We start from the raw sequence: 21,026 nt of genomic DNA on the forward strand, positions 1-21,026 counted from the left end.
ACTTTCAAATGGCCAAACATCGTCAACATGTCATCAGTTACTATTTAAGAAGTCTTAGGATACATTTATTACACTAAAAAGTACATTTCATACCGTGTTGGCCGTGTAAATGGTGACAGGGGTACGTTGAGTAAAATGTGGAGTACTGTCGAGTTACTTCATGGCGTTCAAAAGTTGATTTTTTTACAATATCATAGCCATTAGCCTTGATGGCACAAACTTCAGGGCAAACACAAATGTAAAGATTTTTGTTAGGCATTATAATAGAAAACGAGCAAGCTTTTGAAATAAGAAAAAAAAAAAATACAGCAAGAAAAATTTCAAAGCACAAAAAAGTAACCCTGACTTTAAAATATATTAATATGAAATTTTGCCTAAGAAAATAACTTAACAAAAAAAAAAGAAAAAAAAAACTGAATTTAAAGTCCTAAGTGGGAGGATTTTTTTAACTTCAGTCATTTTTACCTCCTTAACATGCTTACCCTTGACGTAAAAAATAAACTTTTGTTTTTTATATATAATAATTTCTTTCAAAGTCATAAATCAAATCTATATATAACTGTGATATTCAAGGCCCATTTACGATACAAAATTTATATTTTTGAGTGCTTTATCAACTTTTAAAAAAAGCGGTCTTAAAATTAGTAATATTAAGCTCTTAATATTCGAGTAATATTCGCTATAATTTGCAGTGGCTGCACTGGAAATAATCGTGCAAACTCTGCGAACCGTTAATTGTTAGGTATATGCTTTTATGTTCAGCGATATGAAAATCTGTGATTGAATGCATATTTATGCCGACGTCAACATCTGCACCGTTTATTGACCTATGATTCTATTATTTATTCTGCGTTTTGCTAATGCAGATACTGACGGGAGTGATAATTCAGAGTTCTAAGTAGATTTAATCCTTAATGTGCGAGGACGTCTATCTTGGTAGCTGCTTTTCATAGTCTTTTCTACGTCAGAAAAAAATTGGGGACCAATGATACTTTTCAAATCAATGCTTTATTTGTCTTTTTGTTCTTTATAAACCACTCATATTGCCTTATAAACTTCTTTATCGACCACTCATATTGCTTTATATACTTCTTTATGAACCACTTATATTGCTTTATATACACAAAAAAATAGGGATTTGGTTTATAAAAATAGCTTTTTTTTATTTAAATAAAATAATAATAACAATATAGAGTATTTCTTTGCTTGTAGTGCTTTAAAAGCTTATTTGACTTACCTATTGTCACCAAAATAGCATCATCTAATCTAAAAATACATTAATTAATCTCGTGGAACTCAAAAGGTTCTCATGAGAAAAAAAAAAAAAAAAAAAGCCAAGCTCAAGGATGCAAAGACACAAGGATTCAAAGATTCAAGGATTCAAGGGCTTGAGCACTCAAAGCAAAAGAAGGAAAGACATCAGTACTCAAGAACCAAAGCAAGGGCGAGAAAGAAATAGTAAAGGCCAAAGCAAAGTAGCACGTATCTATAATAATTATTAGCTATTGAGTATACGTAGTAGAAGTAATAGTACCTTTCTTTAGATAGGCCAGAAGACTAGCTAAGCTTATACCAACAAATAAAAAAGGAAGCAGCATGTATCTATGATAATTATTAGCTATATAGGTTATGTAATAGAAGTAATAGTACCTTGCTTTAGATGGGTTCAGAAAAAACAAAGCTAGCTAAGCTTATACCAATAAGTAAAGAAAAGGGAAGCAACACGCATCTATAATAGCTATTAGCAATCGAGTATATAGTAAAAGTAATAGTACCTTGCTTTAGATGGAACAGGAAAAAAAAAGAAAAAAAAAAGAAAAAAAAAGACACTAGTTAAGCTTATACCAACAAGTAAAGGAAGCAACGATAATCCTGGAAAAAAGACTTTATAAAGACCATTTCAAACATCAAGAAAGCAACCGATATTATTTTACTAAAGTAAAAGCACCATTAGAGCAGGAATATAGTATATATAATATGAAGAACTTACCTTTTATGAAGATTGTTTTTTTTTAAAAAAAAGAAAAAAAAAAGAAAAAAGGGAAAAAAAAATACTTTTTTTATAGCCTCATTTTACTAGTGTTACAACTATTCAGCATCAGTCAAATCTAATAACCATGAAAGCTCATTCTAACACCATTTCTGAAATTAGAACAGCTATTAAAATATTCAAAAAGCTTGTTTATATATTGTTAGACTTATTCTTCATTTAAATTTAACATCTTCAACCCCAATAGTTTTTTTTTTAAAAAAAAAGAAAGAGTACAAACTAAACTAAAGAATATAAAAAAAAAACAATGTAGGACGTTTTTCTTTTTTTTCCCCTCTTTATACTTTATTTTAAAAAATGTCCAGACGCGTCGCCACTCCCATCAACGTTCCCAGCAATGCCCCCAAAAGGGCAAGAGTTTCTTCAAATATTGCTGGATCATCATCCACTGTTGTTCCTTCTTCTTCTCTTTCTTCTGCTCCTGTTTCCGCTTCTGCTTCTGCTTCTGTTCCTTTTCCTGTTCCCGTGTCCGCTCCTGTCCCTGTGTCTGCTTCCGTTGCAAGCTTTGGCAGCCATACTGGTGCAGAGGCCGTTGGAGCAGCCTCTGCTCTCACACCAGAGATGATGGCTGCCCAAATGCAGTTTTTTGCTCAAATGTGGCAACAGCAACAACTGCAGCAGCAGCAGCAGCAGCACCCAGTTCAACAGCCACAGCAAGGGCAGCAGTATGTTGATGTGGCTGAGATCAACAGGATCAAAAAGCAGTGTAGTGTAAGTTTAAAATTAAAGTATCAATTAGCAAATACAATTTAATAACTTTGTTTCTTACTTACATTATAGGATCACATAGCTGATCATTACCGTGAATACTTGGTTGGCCGTGGCATCAAGTTTGATACACTCAAGTCCATCACCGACAAGGCCAACAGAAAAGTAAAAAATCTGTTGCGCGATGAAGTCAGGAAGCACCAACGCTTCAATGGCCTGACTGATTCGCAAGTATTCACCATGATTAGAAGCAAGTTCTATTACATGGTGGATAAGGCAAATGGGAAAGCTGTGACGACACCAACGTCAGCCTGCCGCAGCCGCGTAAATGCAGTAAGTACTTGATATTTAAAAATTGTAATATAAAATGCCTATAATACTTACATCAATACTTTATAATAGAAACTCCTTAACAGGAGGGTTGCTTACAACGCTAACGCAGCTGCATACCAAGCACGGTTCCCATTTGCCGAAAAGATCTTGACGGTTGATTGGACCTCTGATGAGGAGAATGGCCCAGAAGATGAAGATGGCCGTACGTTTATTGTCAAACGGCCATCATTCAGAAGTGAAAGAGTAAGTATGACATATCAATAAATCTCATTTTCTAATATACCTTAATTGCCTACAGGTAGTGGAATTCCACAAAGAGCTCCAGAAAGGGCACAGAGAACTACTAAAGAAAAAGGGAGCTCCACCAACAATTAGAAGAAGAGTACAATATGTTGAAATGGAGTTCCCAGATAAACTTGATCATGAGTACTGCCCTTCCTGGGCTTTTTCTTCCCCTGCTCTTGGCTTCCCCACTTCTGTTTCTGGTCCTTCCTCCTCTGCTGCTGCGAACCCAATGCCATAGGCATCCGCTTTTTTGTTTCCTTTTTTTTTGTTTCTTGTTTTGTTGCCTCTTATCAAATTGAATAAACATTTGTTAAAAAAAAACTAGTCTATTGAATGATTCTTTAGTAAAATATATAAAATAATAATAATGATAATGATAAAAATAATGATAAATGATTGAATTGTTTTTCATATTTGCTACATATAAATCTTTCTTGGAAGAGAGAGAGTGAGAATATGATTGTCAATGTAAGGCTTGACAGCAACAGGATTGTAAATGCGATGAATCGGAAGTATGTTTTGTCTTGACACAGGTTCATACTGGTTCTTCCACACTTGGATGCCAGTACCATCAAAGGAGGGGAAATGTTGGGACGCATGACTGTACCAATTGACAAATGCAAAGTAATGAGTGTTGTTACCAAATGAATGAGTAAAAAAATATGATATTTGACCAATGCGCAGTTGATTGTCGACAATGGCCTGAATGAATGATGATGGTGATGATGATAATGAATTTGCACTTGCTGGCTGATAAAGCTGTCCAAGCAAAGTGATTTTTTTGAATGAGTGTATGGTGGTATCAATGTATGTATTTGTTATCATAGGTGCATAGGTGTTCATATAGTAATTTTTTAAAGCATCACAATGCTCATGGCATATAAGTTCTGTTTTCTTGTTGAATTTTAAAGGAAAGGATGATGGTGGTAGAGGCTCACTACCAGTGATCGTCGAATTGAATAAACTAGGCCCGTCTATGAAACGAGAGTAGTCAAATGGCGTTAAACCACTCTCGTCACTCATAACCTCGCCTATCTCTTCTATCGATTTCACCAATAGGAGCATATCTTCGTTGTTTGTGTTAATGAATGAATGTAATGAATGTATGAGGTCTTGCGTATGAACATTTTGTGTAAACATAATGGCATAGGTTGTTTCGAAGCGTGTCTTGAAATTAATATTAATATTTTTTATATTACCATTAAGGCGTTCGAAACCATAAAGCCAAAAGGCATAAGAAGGACCAAAGTCCAAAAAGCATTCCTTCAGATGCATGTGCATATGCATATTGGGGGTTGTCATAGAGTTTCCATACAATTGAACACATGACTTGCCAAAATTCTTAAAAAGTGAATGCGCCATTTCTATGTCTTCAACTGTAATCAAGGGGCCGGTGACCAACTTCACAGCTTCAACATACTGCATCCAAACATCGAAGTGCTCTCTTGTCAGCTTTTGTTTCAAGAGAAAAGGCGAAAGCACAACACACCACGTTCTCCACTCGTCAGATTTCATATTGCTGAAAGAACTTTCAACCTTGGCTTTTTTTTTTAAAAAAAAAATTGTTAGCTTGAACATAAATTAAAGTTTTTTATATTTGTTACATACATCTAGGGATCTTGCAGTATTGAGAAGGAATGAGAATTGAATTTGATTCATCAGCCATTGCCTTGAAATCATTTACTGTAAGCAAACCACGGCTTTCCCAAACTTCAATCATCCTCTTTGGTGTACCAAGGAACAAGTTGTGCATTGGATCCACAGTTGTCAATCTTACCACATCAAAATAGCAAAGTCGATGAAGCTCGCTCCATTTACTCCCCGTACTTGTCTGCAATGCCTTTTGCTGGGTGATATGGGTCGCGTTCAGCCAGTCATACGCCTCTCGTCTTTGCTGGGTGCTGTCCCTCATTACCCAATGCTCATCATCAAAATTGGAGAAATCAGGCTTGGATGAATTGGCGCCAGTACTGATTCTTGGAAAGACAGTTGAGCATTTGTTACAAGCCTTATGAGCTGACTGCCCCATAAACCCGGCTACTTTACGTGCTGCAGGTATGTCACAGTTGACTGACATTAAAGCAACACGAACAAGCACACCATTTGGGCATTGATAGGTGGGTATAACCGCACCATCGTACAGGACAATCAACTCATCCACCATTGGCCGCAAGAAGTTTTGAATTTGGTCATCCGTGGGTTCGCCAGGACCAGGAATCATGCCAACGAGGATAATGTTGGAAGTCTTCATCCTCGAACTTCTAGGGAGATTGTTGATAGTTAGGTATACACCACCACAAGAGTAGTGCATACCGTCACTAGGCTGGAACCAGTCCACATTCAACGACACCATCAGCGACCTTTCTTTGTTGACAAATGGCTGAGCATTTGAGTCAGCAAGCTGGCCCCAAACTCTACCATCATAAATGTCGTAAAGAACATCCTCTTCCACCGATCTACTTCTCCACTGCTCAGTTTGAAACTCGAAGGCAGGACGAGCAAAAAACTTCTTTAAGGTTTCCAAAGTTGAGTTGTAAGGATATTCAAGGGCAGGCTTGACGGTGCTTCCAACATAAAGAGGATTACCACATGGTTGTTCTTGGCGGTGAGGGTTGTTTGCAAACCTGACGTAGGAGCATTGTCGGGCATGCAAACTTCCCATGGTGTACACGCTTCTGCAGAGGGAACAGACAAGAAAACGGGAGACACCACTGCTGGCAGACGAGTAGTTGACCATGGCACGAGCTGTGGAGATCTTTGTTGGAATCTCCATGCCATGGCCAAGAGCACGAACAAAGAAAGAAAGAAAGGCTAATAACTCTTCACCAGCTTGCACAGAGAGGTGCTTTGCTTGGAAAAGAACCACGTAAAGCACCAAAAGATGCTTGAGCTGATCTTCGTGGCTCAATTCCTCCTCTCCATCAACATTCATGTGGTCTAACAAGTTGCAAAATACACTTCAATAAATAAAATCTTTCTAATATAAAATGCTTTGTTGACTGAAAATATACCTTCAAAGGTGGTATGCTCACTTTCGGTTTCATGGATGGCTGCTGATTGTTGCATGACTTCGGTTGATTGTCTTCCAGACTCTATTTTTTTTTTTTTTTTACATTAACACGAGTGCCTTTATACAAAAAAAATAAAACTAAAACCTCTTCCTCTGATTCTGTCTAAACGCTTATGGCTAAGAACAGTTCTTTTGGTGAGTCTTCTAAATCCACCGGGATGCATGCTGCATTCGGTACAAGTGCAGGCGATTTTGGTGTTGTTCATGTTGTTCATTTTAAAGAATTTAGTATTTTGTAAAGAAATAAGGAAGAAAAAAAAACGTGCCTGATAAAAAAGGAATACTAAATTTGCAAAAACAGTCGGTGCTTAAACAATGAAATAAGGCAGTAAAATAACTTTTTTTTTCTCCCTAGTTTTGTTTCATGGAATAGACTAGATGCCAAAATTAAAGAAGATAAAAAGAAAAGACCAAGCACTGGCCAAATGTAAGTTTATAAGAAAAAAAAATAGTGACTAAAACTAATGTCCTTTTTTTTTACATTAGGAATTCCTAATGGGACACATTCGGATGACGAACATGAACCTCATGAGCAAAGTTGTTCTTTCCAACTTAAAGAAACTATAAGAATAACAGACTTATATTGTTGCCTGTTGCTAAAAAGTTCTTTTTGGTAAAGAAAGTTGTCATTGCCCCACATCTTTAATGGCTAATGGCTAATGGCTAATGGCAAATTACGCACATGTGCAAACATAAAGTAAGTAATAAACTAGTATAAGCTTAAAAGCATATATTCTTTTACAATATTTGTCATAAAAAATAATAAAGCAATATATTTATTTGATAAACAAAAAGTTTTGTATGTATTTGTTAATTATAACTGCCTTGTAACAAAATGTCAGCAGAGCTTCTTTATTTTTTTATTCTTTTAGAATATACACGTATTCTTTTTTTATAATGTAAAGGTATTTGCATTTCTATAAAGTATATTCGCTCTTAGATTATTGTATTCATTTGAACAATGAACTTTCTATTGCTAGACCCTGTTTTTTTTTTACTTAAACTGTTTTTTACTTAAACTGTTTTTTACTTAAACTTTTTTTTACCAAATCTTTTTTTTTTACCAAGTCTTTTTTTTTTACCAAGTCTTTTTTTTTAACCAAGTCTTTTTTTTTCCCAAACACGACTATTTTGTTACTTTCTGTTACACATTTCTAATGATCTAAGCTAAAAACCACAGACTGCCTTCCTAATATGTATTTTTCTGAGCAAAATAAAAAAAAAGAAGACATCGGTCTTTAAACGATAGAGGGGAACAGGCTTTCCAAAAAAAGATCATTTGAAAAAAAAAGACACTTTTTTAAAATATGAATAACTCTATGAATACTTACCCTACAAAAAAAAACAAAAATATCAATAAATTTCTTTATTTTTTTCGCACCTAAATCTTTTTTCAAAATTAAAAAAAGTGCAATACAGCAAGATATAATGGTTTCTCATAAAAAAATTATAAAATCTCCGGATCGATGATTGATAGGTCTGTTAAAATTCTACGTCAAAGCCCCTACATTATTTGCAGTGGCTGATATTTCGAAGATTGGGGATCATATATTAGTGTTGATCTGGGGCAAAAAAATGCTCTTGTAGCTCAGCTGGTTAGAGCGTCGTGCTTATATTGTTCAAATATACTTGAGTCACGCGAAGGTCGCGAGTTCGATCCTCGCCTAGAGCATAAATGTGATGTCTCCTTTTTAACTTTTATTTGACGTTGTGTTGTTGTCGTGTTGAAAGATATACAGTCAAGTTTTTTTTAGTACCACGCCAGTTAGAAAATGAACTTTTGCGTTGTAACACAATGCAGCAAACTTTGGCAGCATTCGACTTTTCTCTCTCCAATTAGTTTAAATCCAGGAACATACAAACAAATACGTATGAATACAGATAAATCCAGAAAAATACAAAAAAATATAGAATATCCATAAAATCATCAAAAACAGCATATAATCAGAAAAACCAAAAACATATAAATAACTTCAATATTTCTTATACTTTTTACTTACTTTTGTTCTTACTTACTTTTGTTTCTACATAACCTTGTTTCTACTTACTTCATATTACTTTTTGATTATTTCAAATAAATATCATTCAAAGTAAATTTCTTTTATTTTTTTTTTATTTTACTTAACATCAAGAACAAAAAGTCCCTTGAAGCATATACACTTCATTGTAATCCCTATTATATTATCTTTTTATTTTACTTTACTCAAAACAGTTTGATCTACTTAACAAGATCTGGCGGTCACTTATTACAAGCGAACTTATATTCAATTTATTACTCTTTTTGGAATCAAAACCTTTGATCTTATATCAAGACTTATTCAGTACAAACCTATTTATACTACAAAAACCTTACAAAATCCAATCATCACAGCGTAACAACCTATTTGAAAACGGAGTATCAACTCTTTTGCTTGAAAACCAAAAACAACATAAAATTATAAAAACCAAAAACATATAAATACCCTTATATCTTATCCCTATTTTGACTTCACTTCACTTCACTTTACTTTTGAATTTTACATTCTTTTTATATTTTCTTTATTTTATAAAACAATAAATCCATCAAGCGTTCAATTGAAACCCTTTGGTCTGTGTTCTATTTTAAATACTGAAGTCCCTTGAAGTCAATAATCTTCATTGTAAACCTATTCCTAAACCTCAAGAGTTTAACCTATTCTAACAAGTTTGATCTACTATTAACAAGATCTGGTGGTCACTATCGACAAAACTTACATACTTAAAAATCTAAACCCGCAAACAAGCAATATATTAAAGAAAATTACAGTGTGTTGTGTTTGATCACGAATAGTCCTTTTATAGTAATTAACAAAGGTACAGATAAATTATTAAGTAGTTAAAGATTGTCTCTTTTATTTAATAAAGATAATGTATATTTATACTATTTTACATTTGCTGCGGAGGTGACGTTTGTTATGTATTGATATAATGTTGATATTGAAAGTGTTGTAGAACAGTAACTGATTGTAGTTGACATTAATAAATATAAGTCTTAATACAAGATCATAATTAAAATTGTTAAGGATACATAAGATTATAGTCACTTTATGTTAGTAAAAGGAATCGGATATGATCCTGAATAGTATGTTGACATAACTTGGAATCATTTATAACATTATTCTCAGAACAGATCAATAAAAGACTTTGATTAGATTTTTAAATTAAGCTTTATTCATATTAACTTCACATAGTCAAATAATATGGCATGGTTGTAATATAGTTTATTGATGATATGAGCATGTTGAATAAGGAATGACAATTACTTACCGGATCATCATTAAGTCATGTAAACATTTGTCCTAACTGAGATATTATTATTAGCCATAATATCCAATCACGGAACTAGAGGATTTTATATTCATCCGTACCGTCTCCTAAATAGTCCTACATCCAGAGTTATCTGAAACCATCCCAATAGCATAATTGACAATACAAGCTAGGAACAGGCTAAACTAATAATTAGAAATAGTAATCATCTATTCTGTCGAATTGATCATAAATCTGTCCTAATTCTTTATCCGTATCATGTCTATAATTACTCTCACTTTTTACATGTAGAATTTATCATATTCAATCTTAATTATCTTAACTTAATAAAGAGATACCAAGTTCTAACAGTATTTCTTTATCTTTGTTGTTATACTACTTTTACCTAAAACCCCCTATCCTAAACAAAAATAAAATAAAATACAAGTTTATTTAAATAAGATCATACAATCAATTCCAATTAAACATATTCTTTTAGAATATGTATTGTATTCATGAGAGTTCTTTGATAAGAAGAAGTATCAACTAAAATAACCAAATCCAATCCGATGTCAGGAATATTGCTAATCTTTCACATAATTGAAATAACGCGTAAAATAACGTTATTCAATTCAGTGAGGAATTCCCAGAATAAAAGATAATCTATGACAGACATACAAAAGAACAAATGAAAAGTTTTCATAATCATAATTATAGATAACACTTGCTAAAGTACCTGAATATTAGAAGAACGATCACAATAGAAGATATCAAGCCACTCACTCAATAAGATATACAGTAGCTTACAAAATTGTACAAGTGTTTTGCATTTTTTGCTTCCGTAGGATTTATCGATACCAAAACGATAAATAAACAGCAGCATGTTGTACATCATTCGAAAGTATAGCTTCTTGTCTTTCTTTGAGTACTATTCAGTCGGCGATAAATTCATTGTGGATGGAGTTATGACCGCTTACAAATGCCGACTGCACTTGTACAATTTTGGAACCGATGTTTTAGAATAAAGTTTTTATTTAAAAGTGTGCATTAGAAGTTGATCCAAATACCCATATACTCTATAATGTCAATACATCGTTGAGGCATAGTTTCAATATAATTTTGACATCCTTTTTCGGTAATTTCATGCCAAGTCTCGAACGTACGAGTCCATAGTTCATCCATAGAGGCAGGAGGACAATCATACTGTTTAAACAAGCGTTTTTATAAGGTATTCCACATATTTTCAATTGGATTTAAGTCTGGGAACTGTGGTGGACACTCCATTGTTGTAAAATCCTGTTTATACAACCTTTCAGATACGATTTTGGACTTATGCTTCGGATCGTTATCTTGCATAAATTCAAAATCAGCCATTCTCAGGTCGTTTTCTTCGCAATAGTCGGCCATAGACTTCACCAAATCATCTTGCAATACAGATAGATAGACGTTCTTGTCCATATTCTTGCCTACGTCGACAATATGCCCAACCCCGTACCAGCTAATGCAGCTCCAAACCATAAGCGATCCTCCACCATGTTTTACGGTTTGCTTTACATGCCTTCTTTTAAGCTTCTCATTTGGCTGCTTCCATGCATAAAGCTTACCTTCCGATCCAAAACGATTTACTTTAGTCTCATCAGACCAAATCACGCGTTTCCAGTCTTCCATGGTCCAGTCAACGTGATTAAGAGCCCAGCCCAATCGCTTTCGTCTGTTTACTTCACTGAGCAATGGTTTTTGAGGCTTAACAAAAGAGGTTAAACCAGACCTACGTAACGATCTTCGAGCTGTTTCGACTGATACAGTCTTTTGCAAGTCATTTTCAAGTGTGTTTCTGGCTTCTACTGCATTCCCTTGACCTTTAACAGTTACTAATCGGATTAAATACCGGTTATCCCTGCTGCTGAGTAATTTGGGACGACCTGCTTTAATGCTGTTTACTTCGCTTTTTATTGTTTTCGAACGTTCTGAACAGTTTCACGACTTGCTCCAGTTATTTTTACTGTTTTTGATATAGAGTATCCATTTTTTAAGCAGCTGATGATACGATTACGAAGATCTACACTGATAGATTGCATATTGGACGTTGATACACTTTGTTAAGGATACATAAGATTATAGTCACTTTATTTTAGTAAAAGGAATCTCATATGATCCTAAATAATATGCTGACATAACTTGGAATCATTTATGACATTATTCCCAACACAGATCAATAAAAGACTTTGATTAGATTTTTATATTAAGCTTTATTCATATTAACTTCACATAGTCAAATATATGACGTGGTTGTAATATAGTTTATTGATGATATGAGCATGTTGAATAAGGAATGACAATTACTTACCGGATCATCATTAAGTCACGCAAACATTTATCCTAACTGAGATATTATTATTAGCCGTAATATCCAATCACGGAACTAGAGGATTTTATATTCATCCGTACCATCTCCTAAATAGTCCTACATCCAGAGTTATCTGAAACCATCCCAATAGCATAATTGACAATACAAGCTAGGAACAGGCTAAACTAATAATTAGAAATAGTAATCATCTATTCTGTCGAATTGACCATAAATCCGTCCTAATTCTTTATCCGTATCATGTCTATAAATACTCTCACTTTTTACATGTAGAATTGATCATATTCAATCTTAGTTATCTTAACTTAATAAAGAGATACCAAGTTCTAACAGTATTTCTTTATCTTTGTTGTTATACTACTTTTACCTAAAACCCCCTATCCTAAACACACTTTTATATAGCAGTTAGCTCCTGTAGATGTAAGAAAAATGGCAGAAAAGGAAAGAAAAACATACTTTGAGCATTGGAGAGTAAAAAAAAATCTTTTCTGGTGGCGTACGCGCTGTGACGAGCAAGATTATAAGCTGATATTGAAATATTTGAAACGGTCCCAAAATTGTACAAGTATAGTCGGCATTTGTAAGCGGTTATAACTCCATCCACAATGACTTTATCACCGACTGAATAGTACCTGTTGTATCCACACAACTAATAAAGTGAACATTCATGGATAAACTTGGATACTACGGAATTATAGTCTAACCGAATCTCTATTATAAATGTGAGACTTCTGCAATAGCCAATCTTGCCCTGTTGTCCTATCAACGTTCTAAATATTATATCGGAACCTGATTACATCAACGGCAGTTCAATCCTATTCTATAATTATCGTTAGATCAATAGTTTAATTACTTCATTGTTCCTTGATTCGTCAAGAAGAAACCGGCTATTGATTATCCACTATCCTTCCCTTATCTTCCATATTATTCTTTTAACCGATCAATTGAAATAGCGGTAAAGACCCAGACATTTAAAAAGTATAAATACCCTCAATATTTTTTATTAATAAAGTCATATATAATCTTTAGTTTCACAACTATTGTCTTTTTATAGTTTTTGTCTCATAATTCTTATTTGGCAAAACAGTACCCAAATAAAGCCAGGAAGCTATACTTTCGAATGATGTACAGTAGTTACAAAAACTATTGCAACGATTTGCAATTTTGCAGGTAAATCGCTTCTCAGTTCATGTGAAATGGAGGTATCACGCTGTATTCCTCACAGTGGATAAACTGGTCTCCGCTCTTTAATATACTAGATTATCAAATGTTATGGAAACAAAATGATGGATGTACGCGATTTCAAGTTCCGCTTTTTTGAAATTTTCTTTATTCGAAAACTGGATCGCGTCATTTGAGTTGCAAAATTCTCTATATTCCTAGGGCTAACCTTGTTCATTTTGATTTATGCCAATTACCCTGAGAGTATGCTTTGAGATTATTATTCAAGCAGATTCTAGTTCGTTCAATTTAATTCATTTTTTTATTGTTTATGCATTCACGTCTTATATCTATAATCTACTAACGCCCACACCCTACAGCAAGCAAGTCAACATTAGATTAGCTATTTTTGAAATTAGATCATTCACAGAAATTATAGATATTTTTGGAATACATTCATCAATAGCAGACCGTTACGTAAAGAAGTTTTTAAAGTGTGGTACAGCATGCAAAGGCGTCCATCCTGTGGTTCCTCCTGTATTAACTAGAAAGTACATCGGATTATTGGTGCTCAAAGGAGATATACAGACAGCTAGAGGCGTGTTCCTCAGGCTAATGGAGCTGGGACTCTCTATGTCTTACATCACTGCAGTAAACATCCTGAAAAAAAAGAATGTCCATGCAAAGCTACAGAAAAAGCAGCTACTTCTAACAATTAAGTATATTTAAAATAGCTTGGCGTAGGCAAAAGGATATAAGGATTGGAGCGTTGATCGATGAAGATAGGTAGTATTTTCCAATGAAACAAAATCTAGTATTTGGGGCACCGATGGCGTCAAATACTATAGAACAAAGGTCAAGCAACATATTAAGACCATATCACCTCGACCTTACAGTGAAGCATGGCAGGCCTAATTTAACCTTATGGGGACGCATATCTTTATGAGACCCTGGATATGCATATCAAGCTTCCGGTTAGATATTGAATTTGGAAGTACATCAACATATTGTTGGCATAAACTACCTGTATACATCGAAGTGCTTCAAATGGCACAAAACACAGATTTACTTTTGACCGGACATTGGGCCTTAACATACATCTCGATCGACCACTATATGATGAAAATAACATAGTGTACGCTATATTAATACTGCTTATCACAAATCCCAAATTTAAAAGCTGTGGAGCACGTATGGCATCTGTTGTAAACATAGTTATTTTCTATAAGATATCAGTTGTATTAAAATAATAACGATACACAAAGATTAAACTATGATTGAACAATTCCACACTTTTCCAAATTTAGAACAATAAGATCAGTATTTGTCATCCTAGCGAGTCTAATCAATTGTCAACCCCAAAAGTAATTAGATCAAAGTTAATTGACTGGTTATTATTTCTATTGTTCAACTTCAGATGCATATATTAGAACATCGACAAGCTTTAGCTTAATCATTGGTTCTTCAGCACGACATTGTTGCCGAGTCTATATCTTTTATATCTACGCTCACAAAGAATATAAATAGATGCCAACTTTTTATCCATTAAACGGGGCTCTTTTGCAATATAAAGAAATCTGCAATAAAGAAGGATTTTAATTTTATATTGCTGCTATTGTTTTTTTGTTTAATTTTTTTATTTAATCTTACGATTAAAACATTTTTTAAAATTAATCATCCTTCTGGTTCTTACCCTGGTAAACTGCTATGGAAAGCCCTAAACAAGACAATCGACCCATGGAACAAGATCCATCTGATATGGAGATCGAACAAGCTAGTCAAGACCCTTCTCTTTCTGGTGATGGCTCTGAAGTAATCCCAAAAATAAATGCCAATGCGCATGAAATTACCTCTGATCATGATGACATTGATGCTGAAGTTTCAAAGCTCCTAAGGTATAAAAAGGAAGAATCTGCCCGACTGTATCAAAAACATATAATGGCTGGTGAAGAAGAACAAGCAGACTTGGCTTTCAACAAAATGAGAAAATATGGTGCACAGTTGCTTGCTCTCTCTGGGAAACTGGTTCCCCTTACGTCTACTCCTGTCAAGAAGGAAATTGGTTTGCGGTTGACACAAAATGACATTCCAAAATTCCAGCTTACCTCTTGGCCTGATATCCCATTTCCTGGTGAGAAATGTTATGAATCTGTCGAACACTTTTTGCGGTCCTTTGAAAAGGTGATTTATTCTGCTGCTTTGGACATACAGGAGGTTTGGCGCCGGTATCTCCCTGTTTCGTTGGCTTTTGACCACGATGACTGGGTCGAAAAGGATCTGAAAAGGTGTGATACATGGACCTCAGCTAGAATTGTCTTTACGAACAAATTCCTGACTGACAATGCTAGAACAGATGCGATGCATCGTCTATTTACAATGACCATGAATAAACATGAATCTATCTCTTCGTATATGACCCGTTTTTTAAGCACTTGTATTGAGGCTGGGGCGAATAAAAATGATCCAATGGTGGCTGCTAGATTTAAAGCATCATTCTCTGAACCTGTTCTAGAGAAGTGTAAGACAGCTTTTGTTCTAAAAGAAAATAAGAACGTACCATGGACTGTAGAGAGAGCTGCTGAAATAGCAAGAAATTTATTAGGTGATGATCCAAGGACATACACCAGCTCATCCTACGCCAATATCGCCAGTGGTAGTAAAAGAATTCACACAAATGCTGGTCCTTTTAGTATTCCAAAAAGAAACAAAGGTCATGGTTCGTCTGGTGCTTTCTTTTGCTCAAGACATGGTGGTTCAAATGCAAATCACAATGAAGATGATTGCTTTAGTAAAACGAACAAAAAAAATGATGCTGCGTCGACCGTAAAAAATAAATATTATGGCAACAAAAATTTTCCTCAAAAGGCAAGCACTAGTAAACCCTGCCGCTATTGTGGTAGAAGTTGGTCCCATGGCCATCAATGCCAAGAATATGCAGACTTTAAAAGAAAACTTCATGTCGACCCAAAGAAACCAAGAGATTCGGACAAGTCAATCTATGCCATTGTTCGTACTACAAATGATGAAAATGACGATGATCATGATATGACAGAAGCTGAAAATCATGCATATGACTGTAAGGCATTATGAAATAAAATAACTGAAGATGAAGATACTAATCCTTTTAAACTTTTGACTCCTATATTAATAGAGGGCAAGAAATTAATTGGCAAGATTGACACTGGCAGTGATATCACTTGCATATCAAAAATTTGTTTGAATAATAAATTGAATATTGACAAAGTGAATTCTGTAAATGGTTCTTTAAATTTTTTGTCTTCAGATAATAATTGTAAACGAATTGGACAAACCGATCCTCTCACTTTAACTTATATGAATAACATCTCTTTTAAACATTCTTTTGAAGTTGTAAATTTTAATGAGACAATGACACAAGAATTTGATGTCTTGCTTGGAACTGATGTTCTTGGAAAGATGAATATCGGTCTTACTGGAGTAGCATACAAGTACCCAGGTAATGAAGATGATTATTCAAATAGATTAAAGGAAGACGCACAATTTCTTAATATGAATTTTGATGCCAATAATGAGATTGAACCTAACAACTCACCCTATGGTACCGAAGATCAACAAAAGCAATTCATAGCTTATATCCAGAATGCAATTGATGACAATCAAAATATTCCTGCTGGATCTTTCTGCACAGTACCAGAATCTGTAGTAGAATTACCAATGGAAAAGGGAGCAAAGTCCTTTAAGAGACAATATCCGATTGCTCACCGACAAATGCCTGAATTAGAAGAGCAAATAAATGAATGGTTAAAAGCAGGTATCATTAAAGAGAACCGCGCTAACACATCCTTTAATAGTCCTTTATTAATGGTACCAAAGAAAGATGAGAACAATGAGATAACGAGCCACAGAGTATGTTTAGATGTTCGTGGTATCAACAAACTAATCCCTGATGTCGTTTATCCTGTTCCAAAAATAAGAAGCATATTTGACAACTTAGCTGGTGGTGAAGTGTTCACTAAGATTGACTTGAAAAACGCATACAATAGTTTCCTTGTAGCCCCTAAAGATCAACACAAACTCTCCTTCCAATTTAAGAATCGAACATATACCTTTCAAGGATGTTGTTTCGGTCTAAAGACAGTTACTGCAATATTCTGTAAAGTGATGAAAATACTCTTCGCGGATATGGATTTCATTGAAACCTATGTTGATGACTGTGTAATCAAAGGAACAGCTGATAATCATGCTTCAAACGTAAAAAAGGTGATTGAACGATTAACTTCCGTCAACCTAAAAATCAATGTAAAGAAGTGCAGTTGGTATCAACGATCAATTTATCTTTTAGGGATTTGTAGTTGAGAGTGGTGGTAATCATCAAAGTAGATCCACGCCGCCTAACAAACATCGATAGTTGGCCTATACCACGCAATAAAAAAGAAGTGATGCGATTAATGGGTATTGTATCATATATGAGAGACTTTATACCTTTAATCTCTCGTGTAGCTGCACCTATCGACAGACTTCGTAATGATCCTGATGTACAAAACAACTGGACCCAAGAACACACTGATGCATTCATTGCTTTAAAAGAGATTCTAAAGTCAAAGACACTGTTGCACACTCCAGACTTGTCAAAGAAATTCTACGTGGCTACTGATGCCTCACAATATGGTGTTGGTGCAGTATTGACCCAAAGAGATGAGCTGAATAGAACTTTACACATTGCATTTGCATCCAAATCTTTGTCACCCTCTCAACGTAAGTGGAATACAACTAAACGTGAACTGTACGCGGTAGTGTTTGCACTAGAAAAATATCGTGAGTTTTTATGGGGAAATAAATTTGAATTACGTACTGACCATAAGGCTTTAATGTATTTACATACCCAAGAACAAGCAAACCCTATGATGATAGGCTGGTTAGAAACTTTACTAGATTTCAACTTTGATGTAATTCACATACAAGGAATTCTCAATCAATTACCAGACTTACTCTCTAGACTTTATGAACCTTGCTTGAATAATGAGTTCATGCTGGGAGGGGGTGATGCTGCGCAAAAAGAAAATAAAAAAGAAAAAAAGGAAATTAAAAATAAAAATCAAAATAAAATAAAAGTTAAAAGACAGACAAACTCTACAGCAAAGAGACACAACTTGATCTATAGTCAGGACAAGAAACTAAATGTGCTAGCTGTGAAAATAAAAAATAAAAAGTTTGCTAATAATCCCACAACTGACTATATGACTCCTCCACCTGAGAAGAGAGCACGTCTACTTGAAGATGCTCATACCTTCGGACACTTCGGTAGTACGAGTATTGTGGAGCAGTTACATTCACAAGGACTTCATTGGAATAATATTTATAAAGATGCTACTGAGACAATCAAATCATGTATTGAATGCCAGAGACACAATATAAGCAAGAAAGGTTATCATCCTTTAAAGAATATTCTTGCATATCTACCATTTGACCATATTGGAATTGATCTTTTAGGACCTTTACCTGTTACGGCAAATGAAAATGTCTATGTCCTTGTGATGATAGATGTATGTACCAGGTACATCATACTGCGTCCACTAAAAAATAAACAAAGTGACACTGTAGCAAAAGAATTAATAAAAATCTTTGGTGACTATGGCATACCTAAAATCATTCAAAGTGATAACGGCAGAGAGTTTAAGAATAGCCTCATGCACTCATTATCCAAGCACCTAGGAATAGATCGCAGATACAGTACAGCCTTTCACAGTCGAGGTAATGGCGTGAGCGAGAGCGCTGTAAAGACGACATTAAACACTATAAGAAAAATGGTTAATTCTAACAGCAATGATTGGGATGATGTATTACCAATTGTCCAACTAGCGTCGAATTATAAAATAAGACACCGTTCAAAGAGTGCTCCATTTTCCTTGATGTTTGCTCGAAGACTTAATAGCTTTGAGGATTACGGTGATCAGAGTATAGCTGATAAGATTCCTAATAGACCTGTTACAGAACAAGAGCTAATTGAGAGAACTGATCGCATGTACCAGATTGTGTTTCCTGCCATTCGTGAAAGAACACAGAAGATCATAGAGGAAGCAAGCAAGAGGTTCAATGACAAAAATATGATCATAGATCTTCCGAAGGATACTGCAGTTATGGTTAGATTACCAGGACGGACTAGTAAGCTGTCACCTCTTTATGAAGGGCCTTACATTGTCGTTCGAAAAACTCAAGGTGGTTCCTATGTCTTAAAAGATGAGCAAAATGAACTGTTACATCGTGAATATGTCCCATCAGAACTCAAGATAGTCTCTATTGACGAAACAGCTATAGAAGATACATACTATGAAGTTGAGGATATTAGAGATCACAGAGGCGGTCCAGGACAAAGAGAATACCTTGTAAAATGGGCTGGTTATGGTGAAAGAGAGAATACGTGGGAAAAAGCATCATCCTTCTCCAGCACAGTACCCATTGATAAATATTGGCTTAAGAGAAAAGAGTTGAAGGAATTAGAGCAAGCACGAAAGCAAAAGATGATAGCTAATGAAAAAGATTACACTAAAAAGACTTCTGCTAGACCTAATGTGACTGAAGAAAACAAGAACCATAAAAGAAAGGACATGGTACAAGATAGCACAGTCCTTAGAAAAAGTAAAAGAATAAGAAACAATAGAAACTAAAAAAAAAAAAAAAAAAAAAAAAAAAAGTTCATGTAGCAGAGCGGCCGCTGACTTCATAAACTTGCTGAGCATCAAGATACATAAATTAACCAATAAGAAAATAACATTTAGTATCTGCATGAATGCCGACCTGACTATTGTCAAGTCTGGGGGAGGATAATGTTGTAAACATAGTTATTTTCTATAAGATATCAGTTGTATTAAAATAATAACGATACACAAAGATTAAACTATGATTGAACAATTCCACACTTTTCCAAATTTAGAACAATAAGATCAGTATTTGTCATCCTAGCGAGTCTAATCAATTGTCAACCCCAAAAGTAATTAGATCAAAGTTAATTGACTGGTTATTATTTCTATTGTTCAACTTCAGATGCATATATTAGAACATCGACAAGCTTTAGCTTAATCATTGGTTCTTCAGCACGACATTGTTGCCGAGTCTATATCTTTTATATCTACGCTCACAAAGAATATAAATAGATGCCAACTTTTTATCCATTAAACGGGGCTCTTTTGCAATATAAAGAAATCTGCAATAAAGAAGGATTTTAATTTTATATTGCTGCTATTGTTTTTTTGTTTAATTTTTTTATTTAATCTTACGATTAAAACAGCATCATCTTATGTTGCTACTGAGTGCATTTAAGACACATGCGACAAGTTTGGATCGTTAGTGACAAACGTTATACGTAAAATGAAATATATCTGTTAAATATATTTGCCAAAGGCATCTCAACAGCATGCTAGCAAGAATAGATGCAGCTATTAAAGCAAATGGTGTCATACACATTTTGAAGTCAAATAATGCAATTAATGAAATATGATTATTTTTAAAAATGTGACATTAATTTGTCAATGTCTCCATGACTAGCAAAGGAAAGCGATAAGCCGTGATGTCTCATAAGAGCCAAGATGCAGTTTTACAAATGACTATAACTTTACACTGATATGTTGAATCGTTGGGGAGATGTTGGTCTCGGTGCGAGATTTGAACTCGCGTTGCAATAGTTTTTGTAACTACTGTATAACATGCTGTTGTTTATTTATCATTTTAGTGCCGATAAATCCTACTGAAGCAAAAAATGCAAAACACTTGTACAATTTTGTGAGCCACTGTATAAGATTTGAGTAATCTCATAC

General features: G+C 34.5%; 5 protein-coding genes and 1 non-coding gene across 6 annotated transcripts; 4 read left to right on the forward strand and 2 right to left on the reverse strand.

Annotated features, from left to right (window-relative positions):
* Positions 1–2,347: 2,347 nt before the first annotated feature.
* On the forward strand, positions 2,348–3,355 carry RO3G_16748 (uncharacterized protein; the record flags this gene model as incomplete). Its single annotated transcript, XM_067671332.1, has 3 exons — positions 2,348–2,761; positions 2,831–3,091; positions 3,161–3,355. 3 exons carry the CDS (start codon positions 2,348–2,350, stop codon positions 3,353–3,355), a joined length of 870 nt encoding a protein of 289 aa, XP_067527433.1.
* Positions 3,356–3,793: 438 nt separating this feature from the next.
* Positions 3,794–6,442, reverse strand: RO3G_16749 (uncharacterized protein; the record flags this gene model as incomplete). Its single annotated transcript, XM_067671333.1, has 3 exons — positions 3,794–4,917; positions 4,985–6,313; positions 6,388–6,442. 3 exons carry the CDS (start codon positions 6,440–6,442, stop codon positions 3,794–3,796), a joined length of 2,508 nt encoding a protein of 835 aa, XP_067527434.1.
* A 117-nt stretch (positions 6,443–6,559) lies between these two features.
* On the forward strand, positions 6,560–6,942 carry RO3G_16750 (uncharacterized protein; the record flags this gene model as incomplete). The annotated part of the gene is made up of 3 exons (XM_067671334.1): positions 6,560–6,681; positions 6,802–6,873; positions 6,933–6,942. 3 exons carry the CDS (start codon positions 6,560–6,562, stop codon positions 6,940–6,942), a joined length of 204 nt encoding a protein of 67 aa, XP_067527435.1.
* A 1,081-nt stretch (positions 6,943–8,023) lies between these two features.
* Positions 8,024–8,118, forward strand: RO3G_19220. Its single transcript has one exon. It is a non-coding gene; the product is annotated as a tRNA-Ile (tRNA).
* A 2,813-nt stretch (positions 8,119–10,931) lies between these two features.
* Positions 10,932–11,378, reverse strand: RO3G_16751 (uncharacterized protein; the record flags this gene model as incomplete). The annotated part of the gene is made up of 1 exon (XM_067671335.1): positions 10,932–11,378. The coding sequence occupies one exon, from the start codon at positions 11,376–11,378 to the stop codon at positions 10,932–10,934; it is 447 nt and encodes a 148-aa protein (XP_067527436.1).
* Positions 11,379–14,973: 3,595 nt separating this feature from the next.
* Positions 14,974–20,002, forward strand: RO3G_16752 (uncharacterized protein; the record flags this gene model as incomplete). Its single annotated transcript, XM_067671336.1, has 5 exons — positions 14,974–16,312; positions 16,481–17,514; positions 17,558–17,579; positions 17,716–19,851; positions 19,992–20,002. 5 exons carry the CDS (start codon positions 14,974–14,976, stop codon positions 20,000–20,002), a joined length of 4,542 nt encoding a protein of 1,513 aa, XP_067527437.1.
* Positions 20,003–21,026: the final 1,024 nt, after the last annotated feature.

Source organism: Rhizopus delemar, genomic scaffold, assembly GCF_000149305.1.
Source record: "Rhizopus delemar RA 99-880 supercont3.22 genomic scaffold, whole genome shotgun sequence".
Classification (NCBI taxonomy): domain Eukaryota; kingdom Fungi; phylum Mucoromycota; class Mucoromycetes; order Mucorales; family Rhizopodaceae; genus Rhizopus; species Rhizopus delemar.